The following is a 26,602-nucleotide window of genomic DNA, read 5'->3' as shown; positions in this document are numbered from 1 at the left end:
TTAATCAAAATACTGGCAGGGAGACACATAAAACTTTAAGGGAGTACTTCTGTTGTAGTTTGATGAGTTAGCAAATTATGCACAGGAAAAAATGTTTGGTACAAAGCTATTACACTTCATTTTAAAATGAAAAATTAAAATTTAATATATTCAAAAACTGAAACTTTAACTAAATAGCAATAACTCTATAACTTACACTAACTTTTCATGTTTCCTAGAATTAACACATTTGTGTTGAGTCTATTAACATTAAATTTACTACTTACTTCTCAAAATGTTAAATATTTTCTCCTAGTCAAGAACTGAATTACAGATACCTGGTACTACATTTTGAACTACTTTAAAATATGTGAAACAGTGGGTTTATTTTTTTTTTTTTGTAAATTTTTTTAAATATCTATTTATTTTTGAGAGAGACAGAGTACAAGCAGGGGAGGGTCAGAGAGAGAGGGAGACACAGAATCTGAAGCAGGCTCCAGGCTCCAAGCTCCGAGCTATCAGCACAGAGCCCAACGCGGGGCTTGAACCCAAGAACCATGAGATCATGACCTGAGCCGAAGTCGGACGCTCAACCGACTAGGACACCCGAGCGCCCCACATGTATTTGTTTCTTTACTGAGATTACATGAATATTACCTATTAGATGGACAATTATGCCTGATCTACCTCAAGCAAATGGACAAATACTTTAATCTTAAAGAAATTTAAACAAAAAAAGGAAAAACCAATCCAGGCTTAGGCTGGATATATTACAATGTAATACAATGTAAATGTATATTCTCAATATATTCTCAATGTAAATATTCTCCGAATCATAAAGAATACTTACCAGAATATTTTAATAAAAAATAATGGGATTGGTGTGCAGGAAGGGAGGGCAGTAAGTTCAATGATCACATATTCTAAGTTTGGAAACATACATCTGATGTCAATCTCTCTTGTAGATTCAGAATGCCTATTAGTACTCTAAAGGATCTAAAGAAAGTCCTATAATAAGAGGTTTAATTTATTTAACCCACTGTTGTCAAAATTTATTTGGTCACAGAATTCTGTTTTGTTTACCTCTATTAATATCTCATACCATTAGTTTTTTGGTTTTTTCACAGAATGGAATTTGGAAATTCTGAGCCATGTTTTATGTGTATGATGCCATATGAACAGCTCCAGTTCTTCTTACTGGCAGTCATTAAAGAAAATCAAATAGATTATAAGCTACAGATGTTAATTTTATTACTATTTTACAAACTATAAGGAAATCAGAAATCCAAAATCTGAAAACTGCTTTTCAGTAATTTTGACATAAAAGTTTGAAATAAAAGGTGAGTTTCAAGGCTATGTTAGGCTACATGTAGAAATTTTTAATTCAAAGATTGTATCTAAAAACCATGTTGCAGTGACTGAATGTTTAAGCCATGTGCTTTAGCTCTATGTAACTAAAAGTAAACAATCCCTCTTTCTTCCTGTACACATTTATGTTAAGGCAAGAGAAACAAAGTAAAACATTTTCCATAATTCTGCTGTATTTACTTACCTAATATTTTCACAGCATAATGAGGACTTTCTAAGACAATTCCTTCCTCTGTATCAAATATAGGGTTATCTATTCCAGTCTTTGGAGGAATTTGGGCTAGTTTCTTAAGTCTCATGGAAGAATTAAGGTCAAGTTCTTGTTTTTTCCCTTCTTCCTCTCGCCTACGCCTCATGTCTTCCTGTTGTTGCCGAATACGTTCCAACTGTGCACTTCGACGTACTGGCATCATCCTGGTGCCCAAATCTCCGGGGCAGTCAACAGCCATCTCTCGATGCTTCTGATGTTCCTCTGGTGATGCAAGATCAACATTTTTTACTTCGCTGTCTGATTCCTCAGTAACATGCCCATTCATATGGGATGTTGTCATGGTTATCTATAAAAACCTGTACCACTTTTTATAAATCAATTTCTCCTATAAAGCCAATCTCTTGATTCTGTAGTATAAAATCCATGTTACTTCAAAAAAAAACAAAAAACAAAAAACTTCTCACATCACATAATAATGCTATGAAATGTATCCATGAAGGAAATCTAAGGGGAAAAATGGGGGAAAAAAAGTGTAAGAGTTAGAATATAAAAACAGATTTTACACAGCACACTTCCAATCTATGCACAATACAGTAGCTCATAAGTGTACATTTGGCTATACATATTACTTTCTTTTCATTTTACAGATAATGCTGAAGAAATCAAATATTTAAAAAAAATCCTCTCCCAGGAATTTGAAACATACCATTTTTTTATAGCTGAGGAAAATCACGTATTGCAAAGTTTAGCAAAGTGGGAAAGTAAGAAAGTTTTAGGTACTAGTCTAGTAGAGAATAGGTTGCTTAAGGTATAAAGATGTTTTAGTCATCTCTGTATAGTTGTACTATACTATACACTATACTGTACATCTTTGTACAGTACTTTATACTCAATTAATACACAAGATTGAAATAACTTCCTAGTTAACTGCTAAAGAAACTGGCATATAGCAAACGATATTAGTGGCTCACTTGAGATTAAGGCAGTATTATGGAGGACAATTAACTTTTAGGAGTTCATGAGATGCAGGAGATACCTAATGAAAAAGAAACTTTTAATTAGCAGCTAAGGCATCTATAGGATAAAACCACACTAAGTGAAAAAATATATGTGGGTTATCAGTATTCACAACCAGTCAACATTAAAAAAAGAATTAAAAGTTAATTTTTTACAAAGATTCATTCAGAGAAAATGGTAGTATCTGTCACTGCTCAAAAAAACTTTAAAGTCACACTGTACAGCAAATAAGAATATATAGGACTTTGGGGCACCTGGGTGGCTCAGTCAGTTGAGCATCTGACTTTGGCTCAGATCATGATCTCATAGTTCATGGGTTCAAGCCCCACGTCAGGCTCTTTGCTGACAGCTCATAACTGGAAGCCTGCTTCAGATTCTGTGTCTCCATCTCTCTCTGCTCCTCTCACTCGCACTGTCTCTCTCAAAAATAAATAAAGATTAAAAAAAAAAGAAGAAGATACAGGACTTATAGACCAGAAAACTGAATTTTAATTGACTCTGCCACTTCCTCTAACTTTAAGACTTAAGACTAGTCAGTTTCTCTCTCTGAACCTTAGATTCCTTTGGAAAATTTATTCATAGGATTATTCTGAGTTTTAAATGAGATAGTGTATGTAAGTTTTAAAACTAAAGAATATATATATATATATATATATATATATGTATACTAATTCTTAGTATAAATTTGATTCTCTTATTTTAAAAATCCTTCAACATATTTTTTATTTTTATTTTTTATTTTTAGAGAGAGGGATAGCTGGAGCTGGGGAGAGGGGCAAAGGGAGAAAGAGAATCTTAAGCAGGCTCCAAGCTCAGTGCAGAGACTGACACGGGGCTTGATCCCATGACCCTGGAATCATTACCTGGGCTGCAATCAAGAGTCAGACACTCAGCCAACTGAGTCACCCAGGTGCCCCTCCTTCAACATACTTTAGACAAGAAAAATATTTCATGGATGACACTGGCTTTTCATCAAGCTATTTCTTAGGCATAAACAGGCAGACTGTTTGTATATGTGTAAACCCACACATTAAATCTAATTAGTCTTCTCTGCTCAAGATTTTAAAAATATTTACAATAATAAATCTGCTTCCTCCTTGAGTTGAACATCACTTCAGTAAATAGATTGGTTCGAGGACATGCCGACTCAGCAAAAGCAGAGTTTTCAGATAATATTCCTAAATGCCAGCCAATCTTCTGTCCAACAAACACCTTGTCACAGACTTCTTAAACCTACCTAGAATATGAGGTAAACCACTAGACCAACAAGCAGGAGAACAGATGCAAGCTACATAAGTCACCAGAATTACAAACAAGAATTTTGGTAGACTTTTCTGTCTTATATCCAAATTTTAACTTCTCTCTTTATAATTATGTGACTTACACATAAACACCTTATAATTAGATTGCCTTCTTTTTCATTAAAATGAGAACTATCAGAATTACGTTAGGTTACTTACTTATTTATTTATTTATTATTTATTTATTTATTTATAGACAGAGAAAGCATGACCAGGGCACAGACAGAGAGAAAGGAAGAGAAAGAATCCCAAGCAGGCTCCGTGCTCTCAGCACAGAGCCCAATGTAGGGCTCGAACCCATGAATCATGAGATCATGACAGGAGCCAAAATCAAATATCAGATGCCTAACCAACTGAGCCACCAGGCACCCCACATTAGGCTATTCTTAAGTTTTATATATTGACTATATGTAATGCAAATTCAGCCTATTTAAGTTCTCATTACACCTAAGCAGAAATTTATGTGGGAGTTACTGTAGTGCTATACTTAATTTTGATTTTAAAAATCTAGGAGTATGCATATTTCCAGAAAAATAAAAGTCTGAACTCTTCCTCTAATTATAATATTTACTGGATATTAAAAATCAAATTTAATAATGAATAATGTAATTTTTGCCTTAATGCTATTCTACAAAATTATGATCTGAAATTAAAACTCTCAGCATAAAAACTGTAAGGCTGTGTCCATATTCACCATAACAGATCATCAGGGAGGGGGTGATTATAGCTCATGCAAGAGAGACTGGGCCAGGTGATCTGGGTCAGGGTTTTCATGCTTGGACTATTAGCATACTTGTCTTTCTCAATCTAATCTCTTACTCTCAGAAAAATTTCTGCAACCTGATATTAATCCATTTAAAATTCCATTTTGGTCATTTCCCTTGGAGTGTTCATTCTACTGGGAGAGAGAGCAAAGAAAATGAATGATTATTCTTCCCCAGTTGGTTTCTCCTCATTAGATTCTAAATTCATTAAAGACAGGAGTCTGGTCTTATTTTTATACTCCCTAGTGCTTAACACAACGCATATCATAAAGAGAATGCCCAGTAAATACCTGTTCAAGTAACAATGTCAGAAATTCAGAGGACCGCACAGACCATAGACTCTAAAACTTAGTATATGGTAAGGAGTCACAGCAAATACGCAAAACATAAGGATACATTTCTTTGAGCAACATTTCAAAGAACAACAAAAAACTGGCCAGATAGAAGAGTCTGTTCCAGGGGTGCCTGTGTGGCTCAGTTGGTGGAGCATCCAACTTCGGCTCAGGTCATGATCTTGCAGTTTGTGGGTTCAAGCCCCACAAGCTCTGTGCTCAGAGTCTGGAGCCTGCTTTGAATTCTTTGTCTCCCTCTCTCTCTGCCCCTCCTCTACTCACGTGCTGTCTCTCCCTCAAAAATAAATAAAACATCAAAAAAAAAAATCTTTAAAAGAAGAGTCTGTTCCAAGCAGAGGGAATCACATGACCAATAAGAATGAAGAGTATGAAAATATGGCACTTGCAGAAAACAGAATAGAATGCAATAGTCTGGATGTGACAATGAGAGCATATCATACATGAGTAATGATAAAACTGCAAAGGCAAGCAGGGGGCCAGAGAATTTAAGAGCTAAAGACTTTGATCTTTATCCTTAAAGTAGTAAGAATTATTATAGGATTTAAAGCAGAGCTGAAATGATCACATTCGCTTTTTCAGAAATATCACTCTGGTAGAAGTGTACAAGACTGAAGGGTGGTAATGAGACCAGTTTGAAGGCAACTGTAAGAAATGGGGTACTGAATTAAGAAAGTGATGAAGAAAAGTTATATTAAAAAAATATATAGGTTATAGAATTGCTAAAAATTGGCGTCTTTATTTCATATAGCCAAAAGAGTCAAGAAAGAGAAGAGGAGAAGAAAGAAGTAGTAATAGCAACAGTAGCAGTAGCAGTAGCAGTAGTAGTAACAATTACAACTTTAACATTTACTGAGCACTTACATGCTGGAGAATATTGCAAACACTTTACACAGTATTCATTCATTTAGTAATCTTCATTACTACTCTAAATACAGTTCCAAATATGCCTATTTTGTAGATGAGGAAGTAGGTCTTGAAGATAAAATGGAGAAATATAAAAGAGGCCATATGAACAAAAAGACTGGAAGATAAAAGGTGTGGGAAAAGTACAAATAAGGCTAGTTGAACTAAAGCAGTCAGCTTGTACAAGAGAATAGTGGCTAGAAAGTTTGCTTGGGTCCAACTTAAGGAAGGTCTTGAATAAAGTCCTTAATTCTCAAGACAGTAAGAAAGCCATCAAAGATTTAGAAAAGAGTGATTCATACATAAATATAAATAAGCATTTATTCTTGGCTAGGTACTACATACAGTTATACAGATAGGATTCCTGACCATTAGCCTATCTACCAAAAGGTCCTCAGGGATCTAGAAATTAATGCGTCCAGAGTTATACTCATTCTTTCCCTTTAATCCTCTCATATTCTCTTTAATCCTCCTCTTCTACTCTCAATTTTAATTAATGCCATTATACCTACCCAGTTACCCAAGACAACATAATGGTTAGGAAAACACGCTCCAGAATCAGACTACTTAGGATCTAATCCTTTCCTACTCTCCTTTTAATATTTTTTAATTTTTTTAAATTTATTTTTGAGAGAGAGAGAGAGAGACAGGGTGCGAGCAGGGGAGGGGCACAGAGCCTGAAGCAGGATCCAGGCTCTGAGCTGTCAGCACAGAGTCTGATGCAGACCTTGAACCCAGGAACTGTGAGATCATGACCTGAGCCTAAATCAGATGTTTAACAAATGAGCCACCCAGGTGCCCTGCCTAGTCTCCTTTCAAAAGTCTCAAATACATCCTCGTCCAAATTTCTAGGCCTCCCCAAACTGGTTATATGCCTGCTCTGGAATCCCACAATTCCTATCACATCTCTGATCAACCTAGACTACAGCTATTTGTATCTCTGTCTGCCCCATCAGACTAGAAGCATTTCAAGGTCAGATACCACACTGACTCATCTCTAGATGCATGATATTGCCCAGCATAGGGGCCAAGCAAACAGGAAGGCTTCAGAATAGGAACCCAAGCAGTATGACTCCAGGACAACTATCTTTGGGTTAGTAGGTGGCAAATATCATTAAGATGGAGAATACAAGAGAAGAATTAGATAGAAGAGGACAGAAATTGAAGAGTAATATGGGTTTAGTTTTGGACACATTAATTTCAAGGTGATTGCACTGTCTTATTCACCTAGTAAGGGATATCTAATAAGGAATAAATGCTTATTTCAGTATTTGAGCAAATCACTCCTCTGTTCAATACCTCTGATGGCTTTCATATTGCCTACAGAACAGAGTCCCAACTCACAAGGTAAATCCAAACTTTCTATCTTTTACTACTTTTCCTGCATAAACCTTCTAAGTTAGCTTCTTTTTTATGCCTATCCCTTATCTTTTTTCTTCCTGCCCAAGTGCCTTATGAAATAAGAAATAGGATATGCTTCTCCTTTCATCTCCTGCCTTCAAGATCTACCTCAACCCCCATTTGCTTTAAGAAACCTTTCTAGACCACCTCAATTAAATAATGATCTCATCAAACACTCCAAAAGACTTTGTAATGCTCACAAGTTAATTCATAAGGGCCATGAATGTTTCAAAAGTTATTCCAGAATCAAAGAAACAATATGCTACATCCTACGGTTCTAGCATCAAGATCATAATTCTCAAACAAACTGTGAATACTCTAGCTCATATATGTAGTCAATACACATCAATAAAATGTGACAACCCAAAGGAATTATATTCTCCCCCTCCAAAATACACATACACACACAATAAAATGTGGCAGTCCAAAGGAATTAATACTCTCCCTCTCCAAAACCACACACACACACACACACACACACACACACACACACACGAAAGAAAAAGAGAAAAGTCCTTTGACAATTGAGAAGCTGGTAAATAACTGAACTAAAGAATTACCTCCTTATATGTAAATAAAAGACCACCTTATGCAGATAATGTAGTTACAAATTCCTGGCCCTTAGAGTATTCCTCTCTTCTCAATCTTCTAGTTGTAAATTATTTTTATTTTTATTTACTTTTTTAACATTTTATTTTATTTTTGAGAGAGAGGGAAGGAACGGAAGCGAGGGGGACAGAAGATATGAAGCGGGCTCTGTGTCAACAACAGTGAGCCTGATGCTGGACTCAAACTCATGAAAGGTGAGATCATGACCTGAGCCAAAGTCAGACGCTTAACTGACTGAACCACCCAGGTGCCCCATAAATTGTTTTTAAAATGCCTCAAAAGCCCACATTTCAAATCCTCATCAGACTCCCAGCTCACACTCGTGCTCATGAAAGAAAAAAGAAAGAAAAGAAAAAGTTAAAAATCTTTACATAGTCCAAAAAACAAGAAAATGAACTTTCAGGTTGGCAGGCCAAAGTTGTTTCAATGCTAACTTCAAACCAGCAGGGGAAAAAGAGCTTTGCTTATGCGAGTTGGCTATAGGAGAAGGGAGTAAAAGGAAGCTAAATAAGCTTCAAATAATTACAAATCATTAAGATTGGGAGGCCTGAAATAGCCTCAGGGATGGAGGGCCACTGAAAACTCCACACCAAGAGAAACATTTGTGTGACAGCTGGGGAATATGAAGATGGTTGTCTACACTAGTGTCCAGAACTCAAAAAAAAAAAAAAAAAAATTTTTTTTTTCCCCAATTCATCCTTCCTCCCCTACTCCCACAAGTAATGCCCTTTGACTAGCAGCTGGGAACTCTCATTTTAAGTGATCAGCATTCCTCTAACATTCTAAGAAGTTGGACTATTTGTTTCCATAGAAACAGCTTTGTCAGCTAACAGAAGATTCAAGCCAAGAATAGTGAAAAGAACTTACGTTATGCAAATTGGAAAGCACTAGTCTACTATCCTCTTAGCTTTTCTTCTCTGTTTTTTCACAGAACTCAAGCTAACTTTCTTACTCTGTAAAACAGAGGACAATGAAGTGTAAAGGTCTGCAGTGTTTTTTAGAGGGAGAGACTGAGAAATGTTAACTCATTAAGATATCTAATTCTGTTTGCAGATGGCTAGGATTTCTTGGTATGAAGTAGTAAAAATGTAAGTCCTCCTATATTTACTGGTCATCAATTAAAGTTCAATACAAATTACCTGAAATCAGTGAGAAGAAAGAGGTAAACATAACTGATAAGACCCTTTACAGATTATTAATGATAACCTTCTGACCTCTAGGTTAAGGCTCAAACAAAAATGCAATTTATATTTTTCTTTAACTATAGCTTCTGGATCAATTTTATTTTTATTTTCTTAATTTTTACTTCTTTTTTAGTTTACTTATTTATTTTGAGAGAGCAAGAGAGAGTGTGCAAGTAGGAAAGGGGCAGAGGGAGAGGGAGAGAGAGAATTCCAAGCAGGTTCCACTCCTGATGCAAGGCTTGAACTCAAGAACCATAAGATCATGACCTGAGCTGAAGTCAGACACTTAATCGACTGAGCCACCCAGGCACCCCTGAACCAACTTTAAATATTAAGAATAGCTTATGACTCTGAAAGAATGGGAAGTGAAGGATCCAAAAAGATCCAAAGGAATATGACAAGTCAGGAACCACAGTTAATTCAGAGAGGGAAACTTTTATGCTACACTGGACCAAGACAGGAGAGGATCCTGTCCTAATGGAGCTTTCTTTCTGGCAGAGTGATAGGTAATAAGGAGCAAATATATGGTAAGATGACTCCAGGTAAAGAGCTAAAAAGAAAGTGAAACAGTAATATAATAAACAGTGTGATGTTTAGAAGGGGTTGCAACATTAGATAAGATGGCCAGGGAAGGCCTATTTTAGGAGGTGATATTTGCACTGAGACCTGAATGACAAAAAAATGAGTCAGCTGTGGGAAGATCCAGAAATAAAGGGTTCTAAGTTGAGGGAACAGAAAGTACATTTCTACACGAATATCACCAGGAATCTCAATTTCAATATATCCTAAATGACTTCAATTTCTTCCCTACTGCTGTTAGTTATACCACTATCTCCAAGATTTTTATCTTTTTCAAGCCCTATTATCTAGTCAGTTGCCAAGACTTGTGGATTCTACATGGTTTTTAGAATCCACTGAAGGGTGGAAAATGTGCCACCCCAAAATATCCCACTAGAAGATACTGTTCAGAAAACGAAAAGGTATCCTAGAAAGAGGAAGAAATATTTGCAAATTATTTACATCCACTATAAATACTAATAACCCCTCATATCAAATAATCCAAATTTTAAAAATAGTGCAAGAGACTTGACCACTTCACCAAAGAAGATATACAAGTGGCAAAAATGAACATTTGGAGGGGCGCCTGGGTGGCTCAGTTAAGTGTCCGACTCTGGATTTCAGTTCAGGTCATGATCTCGCAGTTTGTGGGTTTGGGCCTCACGTCGGGCTCTGTGCTGACAGCTCCATGCTTGACATTCTGTCTCTCCCTCTCTCTCTACCTCTTCCCTGTTTGTGCATGCTCTCGCTCTCAAAAAAAAAAAAAAAAAAATACAAACAACTTTTTTTAGAAAAAAGAACATTTGGAAAGAAACTCAAAATAATTAAAGACCAATGTATATTCATATACATTGTGTATTCAAAACGATTCACAAACTGACATTATATAAAAAATCCTGCAGAATGAATTAATGGTCCATACACGGTCTTCACAGAGGAGTTTTAGCTATATGTAACACTAAGTAAATACAAGTTAAAATTCAAATATATTTGGGTTACTCATGCAAAGTATTAACTCAGAAATTATTACTGACAACTTTCGTTTTTAATCCAGTGAGAAAATTTTCCATTTGCTTATATCAAACACAAAGTTGAAGGTCTTTGGAGACATTTAAGATGGCGAATTCACAGCAGGAATTGGTTAAAAGCCAAACAGTATCAAAGATATCAAATGGTTGGTTACTTGAACTCCCCATTATCACCTTCAACAACTTGGTAATAAAAGATTAAATGAGTCCAAAAGGTTAGGAAAGTTTCTAAAAAATTATTAGGACAAAAGGTAATTTATAACATTTCTAAAATGACCAGAAATGGATTTTTAAACATGTGGGATAAAATTACTTGCAACATTATGGCTTTTCAGCATATTGCTACCAATCAAGAATATATATGGCCTAGTTGGAGAATAAGGACAGTCTTGATAAGGAACAGAGCCAGTGTAAGAGATAGACGATAAAGCCAGAGTTGACTCTGAATGCTAAGCTAAACTGTTTGCATTTTCTCCTGTAAGCAATGGGAAACTATGGGTTTCTGAGTTAAAAAAAAAAAAAAAAAAAAAAAAAAAAAAGCAAAAATGGGCTCTTTAGAAAGTTACATCTACACTGTAACAACCAGAGTTGACCAGGGGAAATGTAAGTAGAAGAGCCAACAGAGATAATGTTTTAATACTTGATGCATGGGAGGATAAAGGAAGTAGCAGAAGGAATGAAAAAGGGATAACTTCAAACAATAGTTATTACAAAGGACGATCTGGTAGGATTTGGAGACCAGGAGCCAAATATAATTCTAAAATACTGAGCATGACAATTGAACCTGGGAAAAATTATGGGACCTTAAAATAGAAGAACTCAGAGAACAAGGTTTTTCTCCTTGAGAGGGAGAGGAGGAGGATAGGGAGAACTGGAAAGATGATAAATTCCATTTTACTTTTTTTAAAAGTTTATTTATTTATGAGAGGAGGGGAGGAGGGGCAGAGAGAGAATCCCAAGCAGGCTCCACACTGTCAGCACAGAGCCTGATGTGGGGCTCGATCTCACAAACTGAGATCATGACCTGAGATGAAACCAAGAGTCCGACGTTTAACCGAGTCACCCAGGCACCAGATAAATTCCATTTTAAAAGGGCATTTTTGGCAGGTTGTTAATGCTAGACAGGGAAACCAAAGAGGACAAGCTAGAGATGAAAATTTATAAGTAATTTACATATTCATACCTTACATTTGTAAAGCTTTTCAGTTTCCATAATAAATTCAAGTACATTATCTCATTTGAGCTCCAGTTTGCCTGAAAGGTAAGCAGGTTGGATATCTACACATTTTCCAGAAGATGTGGAGGCACAGCAAGTTAAGTCACAGAGCTACAAGTAACAGAACAGGAACTAAAATCCACATCAGTGAACTCTTGTGTGGATCCACAGTCCATTGTTAGTTACATCTCTATAAGATGATACTACACTGACTACATACTTCATTCAAAACTCACATAATTACATCATTCTTTCACTTTTAAAATATGATTGGAGAGAATTCATCTTTTCAACTGACTGCTTCATAAAACAAATTTTAACCCAGTAATTAATTTCGCTTATATGTTAACAGACTACAAGTACCAGACTGTGGTAGCATGACGTCTATTGCTCAAAGTTTCTAAACACTCAGCAGAGGAGAGGTCGTCAAGTAGAGAAATGGTAAAAATTCATAGAAACTTCTCTCATTTGAAAACTAAAATTAAGCTACAAACACTTCAGTTTCCTAGTGACATTTAAAAAATGTTATTCTCTACTCTGTATTGCTCCAATTTCAGTATGTGCTGCCAAACTGAGCCACATGTCCTACCGTGACAAACTTTTTAATATTAATTTATAGCTTGAAAAATGAATACCATAAAAATAAGACAGACTTGACAGATTAGTCTTGTCAGATAAATTAGCTGTCCCTGGGTGCAAATTTAAGTACTAAGAATCATAACTGTAATATCCCTAAATATGTTAATAATTAATTACACCAACACATCAATTCTCCTTCCATAATATCTCACACATATACCCTTAGCTTCTCCATTCTCATACCACTACCTTAAATCATATTCACATTATCTCTTTCGTGGGTTATTCTATGGACTTAAGTTGCCCCAATCTTGGTCTTTCTAGTTGCCACTCACTTTACACAGTTGACCCTTGAATAACATGGGGGTTAGGAGTCATAAACTACTAACAGCCTACTGTTGACAGGAAACCTTACTGATAATATAAACAGTTGATTACCAAGTATTTTGTATGTCATATGTATTATATACTATATTCTCTAGCTCTAAAGTAAACTAAAGAAAAGAAAGTGTTACTAAGAAAATCATAATAATACATTTATAGAGCTGTACTGTATTTAAGGAAAAGAAGAAAACCCTCATAAGTAAGTGGACCCATGCAGTTCAAACCTGTGTTGTCCAAGGGTCAACTGTACTAAATAAATTCTCCTGAAGCACACCTATTATCATGAGTGTCCCTTTCCAAAAGTTTTTTTGTTGCCATTCCCTTCTCTTCAGCTACTGTTTACCAAGCGTTTACTGTGTATCATTCATTCACTGTGCTAAACACCTAGCCTGCATTATTTCATTTTACCCTCACAACCATCTTCTTGCCGAATTTTGTAACTTAGCTTAGTAAAGACACTAAATTGTCTAATGTCAAAAACTAAATGGCACAGTTGGGCCTCAAACTGAATTGTTTGACTCCAGAGTACTTTAACAACTTCTGGAGAACCCATTTCAAGTTCCTTAGCCTGTCATTCACATGGCTCCCTTGAATTAGTTCTAAAATACCTTCCCCACTCTATTTCTCCCTCCCTTATCTTCCAAAACTACCTGCTATTTCTAATACAAGCCCTGCAATTTCCCACCTCCACAGCTTTTTACATATTATTTCTTACATCCAGGGGGTAAAAAATCCTCCTGTTCAACTCCTTATCTGTTAAAATTTTCCTCTACCATTAAGAGTCTTATGAAATTTTCCTTATTCCTGCCTGCTCAAATCCACAACCTACACTTCTAGGGTACTTAATCTATGTCCCTGCTGTAGCATTTATTTATACATTTTCTTCTCCCCATAAGTTATATTTTCCTTTTTAAATCCCTAATACATTTCCATGTGTTCTGGTAAAAGAATCAATTTACTCTTTAATGTACACATTCAAATAAATCAGGTAACCTATTAGTTTCTTTCTTGCTTTATAGTCATCTCCTTTCTGGAGCCCTTCATTCTCTAGCTCTAAGCTGGATATTTTCTTTTTGCCCAGATTCACTCATCCTTCTCCATCTACTCCAGGTCTAAGAAGGCTGACCTCTACAGACTGCATTACCATGTTTTCTTATCTTCTGGCTTCCAGTGGGCTCAGCTAGGGCGAAGTACTCATTGGGAGGGAGGAGAGAGGATTGGGTTCTTTATACCCTCACCTTTCTCCTGTGATATGGCAGGGGTTACGTTCCTCTAAGGCCACAGTTCCCACTAGGTGGCTCCTCGACTTACAGTAGCAGCTCTAGTAAATTCCTGTACTGCTCCCTCCCTGGCCCATTCAGGCCTAAGCTTAGTAGGCAGCCGGCTGTTGCTAACGCTGGGATACTTCTTGGTTCCCTTAATTCACCCCACATCTTTTAAATAGTCCCTTCATTAAAACTCTCTTCCATTACTCAGGTTGATTTTGTCATCTGTTTTCTGCATGGGATCTGACAAAAACATGCTCCAATCTGAATTTATTCTCTAAGTCATCTTCATTCATGTATCCATATTCTAAGAAATTTTCCTCACCTCTCTCCTCTTTCTTCATCTACTTCCTTCTCCTTGAGAGACTTCCAAAAACTTCCTAAGAAAGGGCACGTGGGGGTAAATTTTTTAAGACCTTGATTTACTTGGTACTAGAGCAGATTAAATCTTCTTTGTGTTATTCTTTTGCATCCTTGCACCCAACCTTAATTCCTCACAGCTTTTTATGACTTCTGAGCCTGCTTTTTGTTGTTCTCCGCAAGGAAACATTTATAGTGAGTGACCCTTTTCTTCCAACAAGTAGGAAGAAAAACAAGTAGTATAAATATGTAAAAATATTTACCTTGGTAAAAAGTTTCTGTGTGAGTAACCAATCATCTTCAGTGTTGGAAACATAGGAAAACAGACATTGTGTACTGCTGACTCTATAAGACAGTACAATATTATGAAGAACAATTTTGCAAAGTCTACCAAAAATTTTAAATAAACCAGGAGCACCTGGGTGGCTCAGCTGGTTAAGTGTTCAACTTCGGCTCGGGTCAAGATTTCACGGTTCGTGGGTTTGAGCCCCAAATCCAGCTTTGTGCTGATAGCTCAGAGCGTGGAGCCTGCTTTGGATTCTGTGTCTCTCTCTCTCTCTCTCTCTCTCTCTCTCTCTCTCTGCCCCTCCCCCACTCATGTTCTGTCTCTCAAAATTGAATGTACGTTAAAAAATTTTTTTTTTAAATTTTTAAATAATCCTATGATCTATTAATACTTTTTCTAGAAATTCATCCTATAAAGTATGTTTGGAATAATCTGGGTATGTTAATCTATGTTTTCAACTATAAATATAATAAAACCTAAATATAGATCAAGTATTTCCAATGAAAATTTATCATTCTGTAAATGTTTTTAAATGTTTATTTCTGAGAGACAGAGTGTAAGCAAGGGAGGGGCAGAGAGAGAGAAGGAGACACAGAATCCAAAGCAGGCTCCAGGCACTGAGCTGTCAGCACAGAGCCTGATGCAGGGCTCGAACCCACAAACTGTGAGATCATGACCTGAGCCAAAGTCAGATGTTTAACCAACTGAGCCACCAGGCACCCCTGAAAATTTATCATTCTAATCGAGATGTGCCATCAGTGTAAAATACACACTGAATTTCAAAGACTCCATATGGAAAAAAAATGGATGTAAAACATCTCATTATTTTTAATATATGTGGAAATGGTAATATTTTATACATTATGTTAAATAAAATATATTACTATATTGCCACTAACTGTTCCTTTAAAATTTTTTTTTTAAATTAAAAAAAAATTTAATGTGGCTGCTAGAGATTGAAGCTCTGTATGAAAGAACTGACATGGAACAAAAGCAAGTGAATAAAGATAGCTTCAGAATGGTGTTTACATTTCATACCATTTTTACAAATGCACATAAAAGATGTTTATGTGGGCACGTGAGTGGCTCAGTCAGTTGGGCATCTGACTCTTGATTTCGGTTCAGGTCATGATCTCCTGGTTCAGGAGTTCAAGCCCTGCATCAGGCTCCATGCTGACAGTGCAGAGCCTGCTTGGGATTCTCTCTCTCTCCCTCTCTCTCCGTCCCTCCCACACGCTCTCTCAAAACAAATAAATAAAAACTTAAAAGAAAAAATAAAAGATGTTTATAAAGTTATTAACAAAAAATCTAGAAGAATATACACAATACCGTTTTCACTTAATATCTCTGAAAAGTAAAGATAACAGACCTCTCAGGTTTTACTTTCTACTTGTACTTCTGTACTATTTGGATAACTTACAAAATGCTGACCAAAATAAATGTGTTACTTTTATAATCTGGAGGAAAAACACAAAGATATTACCTTTTGAAAGAAAAAAAAAAACACAGAAACTTTTAATTACAACTACTTTCTTAAAGTCTATAAAAGTTTACAGCACCAACAAAGCCCTTTCAAGAGTTCTGGAATCTTTTCACAAAAAGAAGTAATAAAAATATTATCCCTAAGGCCCTAAACAATTTCATAAACAATAAAATAAGAATTCCTAAAAGAAAAAAAAATTCCTAAATAAAGAACTTAAACCATCAATATGAGCAAGACTCATACTCAGAACTGCCTCTACCACACAGTAATGACTATATAACATCTTTACCTAAAAATGAGAGGAAACCATAGGAATAAGAGCAATAAGGGGTACCTCAGTGGCTTGGACAGTTAAGTGTCTGACTCTTGGTTTCCACTCAAGTTATGATCTCGAGGTTTGTGAGCCTGAGCCCCACATTGAGCTCTGCATGCAGAGCCTGCTTGGGATTCTCTCTCTTCCTCTCTCTCTCTCTCAAAATAGATAAACATTTAACATCAATAACAACAAAAAGAGTAAGAGCAATAATAAGAAAAACTTCCAAATGGGACCACTTACACTTTAAAATACAGAAGTCAGGTTCACAATTTTGATAGCACTGATTCTTTCATCATGTTAATAATGCACAATGACAACTCTTAAAGAATCCCAATTAATCAAACTCTCATGACTATTCCTTTGCTTTCTAGATACATTATTTCTATACTTATCCCATATAGATTTTCTCCATTCCCTTTAATCTTGAGTGTCAATCCTTTAGTCAATTGCCTTCCCTGGAACACATGTATCACAAGTTTCAGGTCTGTAAAAATGCATTGTAAGAGACTCCAACTTTTGACCTCAAGTGATTTATAGCTTACAAGAAAATAATACACTCTAAAGGTCAGCAAATTAGTAGATGATTACCTAGACCTACATGGCTCATTGGTATGCAATTCAACAACTGGCCATAAAAAAAAAGAGAATAGTTTGCCCTGTCATTAAAGAACTACCAAATAACCATTTCTGAGCTATTAGGACAAGAATATTAAGCAAAATTGGGGCACCTGGGTGGCTCCGGTTAAGCAGTCCACCTCTGGATTTCAGCTCAGGTCATGATCTCACAGTTTGTGGGATCGAGCCCCATGTCAAGCTTCTTGCTAACAGCACAGAGGCTGTTTTGGATCCTCTGTATCCCTCTCTCTGCCCTTCCCTAGCTCACATGCACGCTTTTTCTCTCTCTCTCAAAATAAATAAATAAACTTAAAAAAACAAAAACAAACTTAAAAAAAGGATATTAAGCAAAATTAGTAACAACTATTCCTATCTACTGCTATCTACAAATCTGACTAAAGAAGGAACACAGTATTTTTCAGGACCAGAACTAGGGTTATATCAACAGAATAGGAAGGAAGAATCTAAGAAAAAAGACTGATGAGGATACAAATGTCACCAAGTTTAGAATCCACTGAACTTTTAGTACTATAGTACTGCAAATTCTGATTTTGACCAGATAGTAGTAGAAGGCAAGAAACATAAGGGAAATACTATGCAACATGAGTAATAACAACAAAAGGTTAATTTTAAAGATTACTGTACTGCAAATTCTGCAGTTAAAAAGAGTTATTTATAAAGTACACTTTATCCAACAACGTAAGTACCCACTTGGCATAAAAGCTTGGATAGTTGCTGGCAAGAAAAAGACTAAGACAGTCTCCTTATCCTTAAGAAACTTAAAATCTAGTATGATAATCAGATAAGCAAATAAAACCCTATACAACTGCAATGTTACTTGGTAAGTGCTATACTACAATGGCAGAAAATGCTATAAGAATTACTTGCAGAGGAAGAGCATTCTAAGAAAAATCTGTATAAATGGGAAAGAATAGAAGAGACAGGTATGAAAGGCATCCATTACACAAGGAAAAAAGTAAACAAAATATTAACACAAGCACGTTGATATTTGTAAAATTAAACAAATGCTTTATCTAAATAGAAGACTTTAAATCATGGTAATGAAACTCAATTCTGTGAATGCCTATTTAAAAGTGTACAGTAAAAACAACCTAGGGGAAAACACCCTAGAGTAATGCTTCAGTCAATAAGAGAAACTGATAAAATTGAGTAAAACTTACCTCACTACATATGTGAGTTGTTTATAAATAAGGTAACAATTATTTCCCCCACTGACTTTCACTATTAATTCAGAGATGAAAAGAACTTTACTTCAACACACAATTACAATTTTTCATCACCGACTCAGTCTATGACAACCAATTCACACAATTCCTATAAAACTGCTTAATCAAATTAAGCAATTAATTAATTAAGCAATTGTTAATCACATGATTCACTAAAAGTATTTATTAAAATGTAATGCAGTTCATTGCTATTCCATGTGAATATCACAGGTTTATAATCTCTTATCTAACATTTATAAAGTGCTTAATAAAGGCACTATGCTACTCATTCTTGATACAGCAGCTCAGTTAATCCTCAAAATAAAGCTCTGAAGCGTATTACACTATGCCACCCCAAAATGTGACACTTTGGCATAAGGATTTTTTTGAGCTAAAGGCAATTAAGAAACAGCAGGGGTGGCTGGGTGGCTGAGTTGGCTGAATGACTGACTCTTGATTTTGGCTCAGGTCATGATTTCATGGTCAGGACTCTTGCCAGCTCCACACTGGGCATGGAGTCTGCTTAGGATTCTCTCTCCGTGTGTCCTGGGATAAGCCGGCCCTGGAAACAGCACAGTGAGACCCTCCCCAAGAAGATCACAGTGGGTCAAAAACGTGGGGGTCTCTGATGTGTGGGGTTTTGAAACACAGCCACTCCTTAGATAAAACTCTGGAGAGAGGCACCACCTCGTAGGTGGACAGCTCAGATACAGACAGGGGGAAGGCGAGAAGCTGATTTGGGGGTGGTGGGGGCGACACGGGAGGTGTCTGGTCGCTCATCTGTTAGGGGGATGAACTTCCGACTCTGGAGACTAGAAAACAGGTGAAGCCATTTTCACCATTAGCCCACCAACACTGATTGACCCCAGTGAGCTACAGAGCACCACCAAGTGGAGAAAGGAGCTGTTATACCAAGCCCTGACCCACTGTGCCCTCTAGGCACATCTCCACTAGAGCAAGTTGGCCTGAAAACCAGAGCAGCAGGCCCCTCCCCAAGAAGACCAGCACAAATTCCTATGAGGAGCTTAGTCAACTGACCATAGACTGCTGCAAAATTTCAGCTCTAGGGGAAACTGGATCTAGCTTCATCTGGGTTGATTTGTTTGCTTGTTAATTTTTGTTGTTGTTTTTCTTCTCTTTTGTTTCTTGCATACAAAAGCAAAATCTATTATTTTATTTTATTAGTCTTAATTTTTTTCTCTTCTATCAAGCTTCTCTTTTTAAAAAAATGTTTATTTTCAGAGAGAGAGTGTGCATGCACAAGCCAATGAAGGGCAGAGAGAGAGGGAGAAAGAGAATCCCAAACAGGCTCTGTGTTGTCAGCACAGTGCCCAAAATGGGGCTTTATCCCATGAACTGCAAGACCATGACCTGACCCAAAACCAAGAGTTAGACGCTCAACTGACTGAACCACCCAGGTGCCCCTCTATCAAGCTTCTCTTAACAAGCAGACCAAAACACAACTTCCTTTATTTGATTTTTAAATTTTTAGTTCATTCTATTACTATTATTTTTTTCTTCCTCCAAAATGCCAAGACACAGGGATTCACCTCAAAAAAACAAAGAAAACACAGGAGAAACGACAGCCAGGGATTTAGTCAATGAAGATACAAGTAAGATCTCTGAACTGGAATTTAAAACAACGATTATAAGGACACTAGCTGGGCTTGGAAAAAGCATAGAACATATCAGAGAATCCCTTTTTACAGAAATAAAAGAACTAAAACTAGTTGGGCCGAAATTAAAAATGTTATAACCGAGATGCAAACCCATATGGCAACCATAAAAACAAGGATGGATGAGGCAGAGGAGCAAATTAGTAATACTAAAGATAAAATTACAGAAAATAATGAAGCTGAAAAGAGGGAAACACGGGTCAGGGATCATGAAGGCAGACTTAGTGAACTCAGTGACTTATCAAAACATAATAATATTTGTATCATAGGAGTCCCAGAAGATGAAGGGAGAGAAAAAGGGGCAGAAGGTTATATGAGCAAATTATAGCTGAAAACTTTCCTAATCTGAGTAAGGACATGGACATCAAATCCAAGAAGCACAGAGAACTCCCATTAGATTCAACAAAAACCGACCATCACCAAGGCATATCATAGTTAAATTCACAAAATACGAAGACAAGGAAAGAATCTTGAAAACAGCAAGGGACAAAGTCCTTAACCTACAAGGGAAGACAGTCCACAGAAACTTGGCAGGCCAGAAAGCAGTGGCAAGATATGTTCAACATGAACGTGAAAAATATGCTGCCAAGAATACTCTATTCAGCAAGGCTGTCATTCAAAATAGAAGGACAAATAAAGAGTTTCCCAGACAAAAACTAAAGGAGTTGCCCTACAATAAGTTTTGTTGTTTTTTTTTTTTTAAACCCAAGTTAGTTAACATATAGTATAATAATGGTTTCAGGAGTAGAATTTGGTGATTGATTACTTACACACAATATCCAGTGCTCATCCCAACAAGTGCCACCATTAATGCCCATCACTCATTTAGCCCATCCTCCTACCCAACACCCCTCCAGCAACCCTGAGTTTGTTCTCTATACTTAAGAGTCTCTTCCCTGGGCATTATATGTAAGTGAAGAATCAGTGGGTTCTATTCCTGAAACCAATACTACACTGTATGTTAACTAACTTGAATTTAAATAAATAAATAAATAAATAAATAAATAAATAAATAAGTAAATAAACAAACAAACAAGCAAGCAAGCAAGCAGGGGAGAAAAAAAAAAAGTATCTTCCAGTTTGCCTCCCTCCCTGTTTTTACCTTATTTTTCCTCCCCTTCCCCTATGTATGTCTATTTTGTTTCTTCAAGTGCTACAAGAAATTTTAAAGGGGACTCTTTGAGTGGAGGTCGGGAGAAAAAAAGACCAAAAGCAACAAAGACTAAAAAGGACCAGAGAACATAACCAGAAACACCAACTCTACATGTAACACAAGGGTACTAAATTCGTATCTTTCAAGAATTACTCTGAATGTAAATGGACTAAATGCTCCAAAAAAAAAAAAAAAAAAAAAAAAAGACATACGGGGGTGGGACAGCACCCAGGTAGTTCAGTTGGTTGAGTGTCTGACTTTGGCTCAGGTTATGATCTCATGGTTCATGAGTTCGAGCCCGCATCAGGCTCTCTGTTGTCAGCTCAGAGCCCGCTTTGGATCCTGTATCCCCTTCTCTGCCTGCACCTCCCCCACTCATACATGTGCGTTCTCTCTCACTCTCTGTCTCAAAAATAAATAAATATTTTTAAAAACCATACAGTATCAGAATGGATTTAAAAAAAAGATCTATCTATATGCTGCCTACAAGAGACTTATTTCATTTTATTTTAAGTTTACTTATTTGAGAGAGAGAGATAAAGCACACATGTGCCAGCGGAGGAGGGGCGGAGAGACAGAATTCCACGCAGCCTCCAAACTGTCAGCACAGAGCCTGATGCGGAGCTCAAACTCACAAACTATGAGATCATGACTCGAGCCGAATTCGGATGCTTAACTGACTGAACCACCCAGGCACCCTGCAACTCATTTTATTTTTTTTTATTTATTTTTTTTTATTTTTTTTTTAAAATTTTGTTTTAACGTTTATTTATTTTTGAGACAGAGAGAGGCAGAGCATGAATGGGGGAGGGGCAGAGAGAGAGGGAGACAGAATCAGAAGCAGGCTCCAGGCTCTGAGCCATCAGCCCAGAGCCCGACGCGGGGCTCGAACTCACGGACCGCGAGATCGTGACCTGGGCCGAAGTCGGACGTTTAACCGACTGAGCCACCCAGGCGCCCCTCATTTTAGAGCAAAAGACATCTGCAGATCGAAAGTGAGAGGATGGAAAACCATCTATATCATGTTAATGGACATCAAAAGCAAGCTGGAGTAGCCATACTTATATCAGACAAACTAGATTTTAAAACAAAGCCTGTAACAAGAGATGAAGAAGGGCCTTATAATTAAGGGGTCTATCCATCAGGAAGATTTAACAATTATAAACATTATGCCCACAACTTGGCAGCATGCAAATATATAAATCAATTAATAACAAATAAAAAGAAACTCACTGATAATACAAAAATAATAGGGGACTTTAACACCCTACTTACAGCAATGTACAGATCACCTAAGCAGAAAATCAACAAGGAAACAAATGGCTTTGAGTTACACACTGGACCAGATGGACTTAACAGATATGCTCATAACATTTCATCCTAAAGCAAAATACACATTCTTCCAAGTGCACATGGAACATTCTCTACAACAGATCATATACTGAGTCACAAATCAGTCCTCGACAAGTACAAAAAGACTGAGATCATACCGTGCATATTTTCAGACTACAACACTATGAAACTTAAAGTCAACCACAAGAAAAATTTGGAAAGCTCACATACATGAAGGTTTTGAACATCCTATTAAAGAATAATGTGTTAACCAGAAAATTAAAGAAAAAATAAAACAATGCAAAGAAGCAAATGAAAATGAAAACATGCCAATCTAAAACTTTTGGGATGCAGCAAAGCCAGTCCTAAAAGGGAAGTATACTGCAATTCAGGCCTATCTTAAGAAGTAAAAAAGGTCCCAAAACACAACCTAACCTTATACCTAAAGAAGCTAGAAAAGGAACAGCAAATAAGACCTAAAGCCAGGAGAAGAAGGGAAATAATAAAGTTTAGAGCAGAAATAAATGATATAGAAACAAACAAAAATCCAGTAGAACAGATCAACGAAACTAAGAGCGGGTTCTTTAAAAGAACCAACAAAACTGATAAACCCCTAGCCAGATTTAACAAAAAGAAAAGGCACAAATAAATAAAATCACAAATGAAAGAGGAGAGATCAGAACCAACACCACAGAAATACACGCAATTATAAAAGAATACTATGAAAAATTATATGCCAACAAACTGGGCAATCTGAAGAAATGGAAAAATTCCTAGAAACTCACAAATTACCAAAACTGAAACAAGAAGAAATAGAAATTTTGAACAGACCCATAACCAGCAAAGAAACGTAATTAGTAATCAAAAATCTCAGAACAAACAAAAGTTCTGGGCTAGATGGCTTCCCAGGGGAATTCTACCAGACATTTAAAGAAGAATACCTATTCTTCTCAAACTGTTCCAAAAAACAGAAATAGAAGGAAAACTTCCAAACTCATTCTACAAAGCCAGTATTACCTTAATTCCAAAACCAGACAAAGACCCCACTAAAAAGGAGAATTACAGGCCAATATCCCTGATGAACATGGATGCAAAAATTCTCAACAAGCTATTAGCAAACTGAATTCAACAGTACATTAAAAGAATTATTCACCATGATCAAGTGGGATTTATTCCTGGGCTGGAGAACTGTTTCAATATTCATTCATCAATCAACGTGATACACCACATTAATAAAAGAAAGGATAAGAACCATATGATCATGTGAAAAGATGCAGAAAAAACATTTGACAAAATACAGCATCCGTTCTTGACAAAAACACTCAACAAAGTAGGGATGGATGGAACATACCTCAACATCACAAAGGCCATGTATGAAAGGCTCCCAGCTAATATCGTCCTCAATGGGGAAAAACAGAGAACCTTTCCCCTATGGTCAGGAACAAGACAAAAATGTCCACTCTCACCATTAATGTTTAACATAGTACTGGAAGTCTTAACTTCAGCAATCAGACAACAAAAATAAAAGGCACCCAAATTGGCGAGGAAGAAGTCAAATTTTCACTATTTGTCAACAACATGATACTCTATGTAGAAAACCAGAAGACTCCACCAAAAATCTGCTATAACTAATACATGAATTCAGCAAAGTCTCAGGATATAAAACCAACATGCAGAAATCTGTTGCACTGCTACCCATCAGTAACAAAGCAGCAGAAAAAGAAATCAAGTAATCGATCCCATTTGCAATTGCACCAAAAACAATAAGATACCTAGGAATAAACCTAACTAAAGAGGTAAAAGATCTATACTCTGAAAACTATAGAATACTTATGAAAGAAGTTTAAGAGAACATAAAGAAATGGAAAAGCATTCCATGCTCATGAACTGGAAGGAACTGTTAAAGTATCTATACCACCCAAAGCAATCTACATATTTAACGCAATTCCTTTCAAAATAGCACCATCGTTTTTTGCAGAGCGAGACAAACAATCCTAAAATTTGCATGGAACCACAAAAGGCCCCAAATAGTCAAAGCAATCCTGAAAAAGAAAAAACAAAACTGGACGCATCTTGATTCCAGATTTCAAGCTATATTACACAGCTGTAATCAGCAAGACAGTATGGCAATGGCACAAAAACAGATTAATGGAACATAACAGAAAACCCAGATATGGACCCACAACTACACGGTCAACTAATCTTCAACAAAGCAGGAAAGAATACCCCACGGAAAAAAGACAGTCTCTTCAACAAATGGTATGGGAAAACTGGATGGCAACATGCAGAAGAATGAAACTGGGCCACTTTCTTACCATACACAAAAATAAATTCAAAATGGATGTGAGACAGGAAACCATCAAAACCCATTAAAATCCTGGATGAGGAGAACACAGGCAGCAACCTCTTTGACCTCGGCCAGAGCAACTTCTTACTAGACATAAAGGCAAGGGAAACAAAAGCAAACATAAACTATTGGGGCTTCATCAAGATAAAAAGCTTCTGACATCCACCAAAAAACTGCTAGAACTGATCCATGAATTACGCAAAGTTGCAGGATATAAAATCAATGCACAGATACCGGTTGCATTCCTATTCACCAACAATGAAGCAACAGAAAGAGAAATCAAGGAATCGATCCCATTTACAATTGCACCAAAACACATAAAATACCTAGAAATAAAATCAACCAAAGAGGCGAAAAATCTATACACTGAAAACTATAGAAAGCTTATGAAAGAAATTGAAGAAGACACAAAAAAATGGAAAAAGATTCCATGCTCCTGGACAGGAAGAACAAATATTGTTAAAATGTCGATACTACCCAAAGCAATCTACATATTCAACGCAATCCCTATCAAAATAACACCAGCATTCTTCACAGAGCTAGAACAAACAATATTAAAATTTGTATGGAACCAGAAAAGACCCTGAACAGCCAAAGCAATCTTGAAAAAGAAAACCAAAGCAGGAGGCATCACAATCCCAGACTTCAAGCTATACTACAAAGCTGTAATACCAAGACAGTATGCTACTGGCACAAAAACAGACACTCAGATCGATGGAACAGAATAGAGAACCCAGAAATGGACCCACAAATGTATGGCCAACTAATCTTTGACAAATCAGGAAAGACTATCCAATGGAATAAAAGGCAGTCTCTTCAGCAAGTAGTGCTGGGAAAACTGGACAGCGACATGCAGAAGAAAGAACCTGGACCACTTTCTTACACCATACACAAAAATAAACTCAAAATGGATGAAAGACCTAAATGTAAGACAGGAAGCCATTAAAATCCTCGAGAAAGCAGGCAAAAACCTCTCTGATCTTGGCTGTAGCAACTTCTTACTTAACACATCTCTGGAGGCAAGGGAAACAAAGGCAAAAATGAACTACTGGGACCTAAACAAAATAAAAAGCTTCTGCACAGCGAAGGAAACAATCAGCAAAGCTAAAAGGCAACTGACACACTGGGAGAAGATATTTGAAAATGACATATCAGATAAAGGGTTAGTATCCAAAATCTATAAAGAACTTACCAAACTCAACACCCAAAAAACAAATAACCCAGTGAAGAAATGGGCAAAAGACACGAATAGACACTTCTCCAAAGAAGACATCCAGATGGCCGACACATGAAAAAATGCTCAACATCACTCATCATCAGGGAAATACAAATCAAAACCACAATGAGATACCACCTCACACCTGTCAGAATGGCTAACATTAACAACTCAGGCAACAACAGATGTTGGGGAGGATGCAGAGAAAGAAGATCTCTTTTGCATTGCTGCTGGGAATGCAAGCTAGTGCAGCCACTATGGAAAACAGTGTGGAGGTTCCTCAAAAAATTAAAAATAGAACTACCCTACAACCCAGCAAGTGCACTACTAGGTATTTATCCAACGGATACAGGTGTGCTGTTTCGAAGGGACATATGCACTCCGATGTTTATAGCAGTACTATCAACAATAGCCAAGGTATGGAAAGAGCCCAAATGTCCATCAATGGATGAATAGATAAAGAAGATGTGGT

The 26,602-nt window shown here is 36.7% G+C and overlaps 1 protein-coding gene across 3 annotated transcripts in view; it reads right to left on the bottom strand.

The window, feature by feature from the left end:
• MPP5 (membrane palmitoylated protein 5) overlaps window positions 1-26,602 on the bottom strand; it is a 94,626-nt gene that overhangs the window by 55,542 nt on the left and 12,482 nt on the right. For 2 of the 3 annotated variants that reach the window (XM_030319359.2, XM_030319358.1), the window contains exon 2: window positions 1,532-2,062. In XM_030319359.2, coding sequence (XP_030175219.1) covers window positions 1,532-1,898 — 367 coding nt within the window. In that variant the 5' untranslated portion in view covers window positions 1,899-2,062. The remainder of the gene's footprint in view (window positions 1-1,531; window positions 2,063-26,602) is intronic. The other variant, XM_030319360.1, reaches the window with a different exon arrangement.

The sequence above is a fragment of the Lynx canadensis genome, chromosome B3 (genome assembly GCF_007474595.2).
Source record: "Lynx canadensis isolate LIC74 chromosome B3, mLynCan4.pri.v2, whole genome shotgun sequence".
Lineage (NCBI taxonomy): Eukaryota > Metazoa > Chordata > Mammalia > Carnivora > Felidae > Lynx > Lynx canadensis.
The sequence above is the reverse complement of the archived record's forward strand: the minus strand, read 5'-3'. Positions and strand labels throughout refer to the sequence as shown.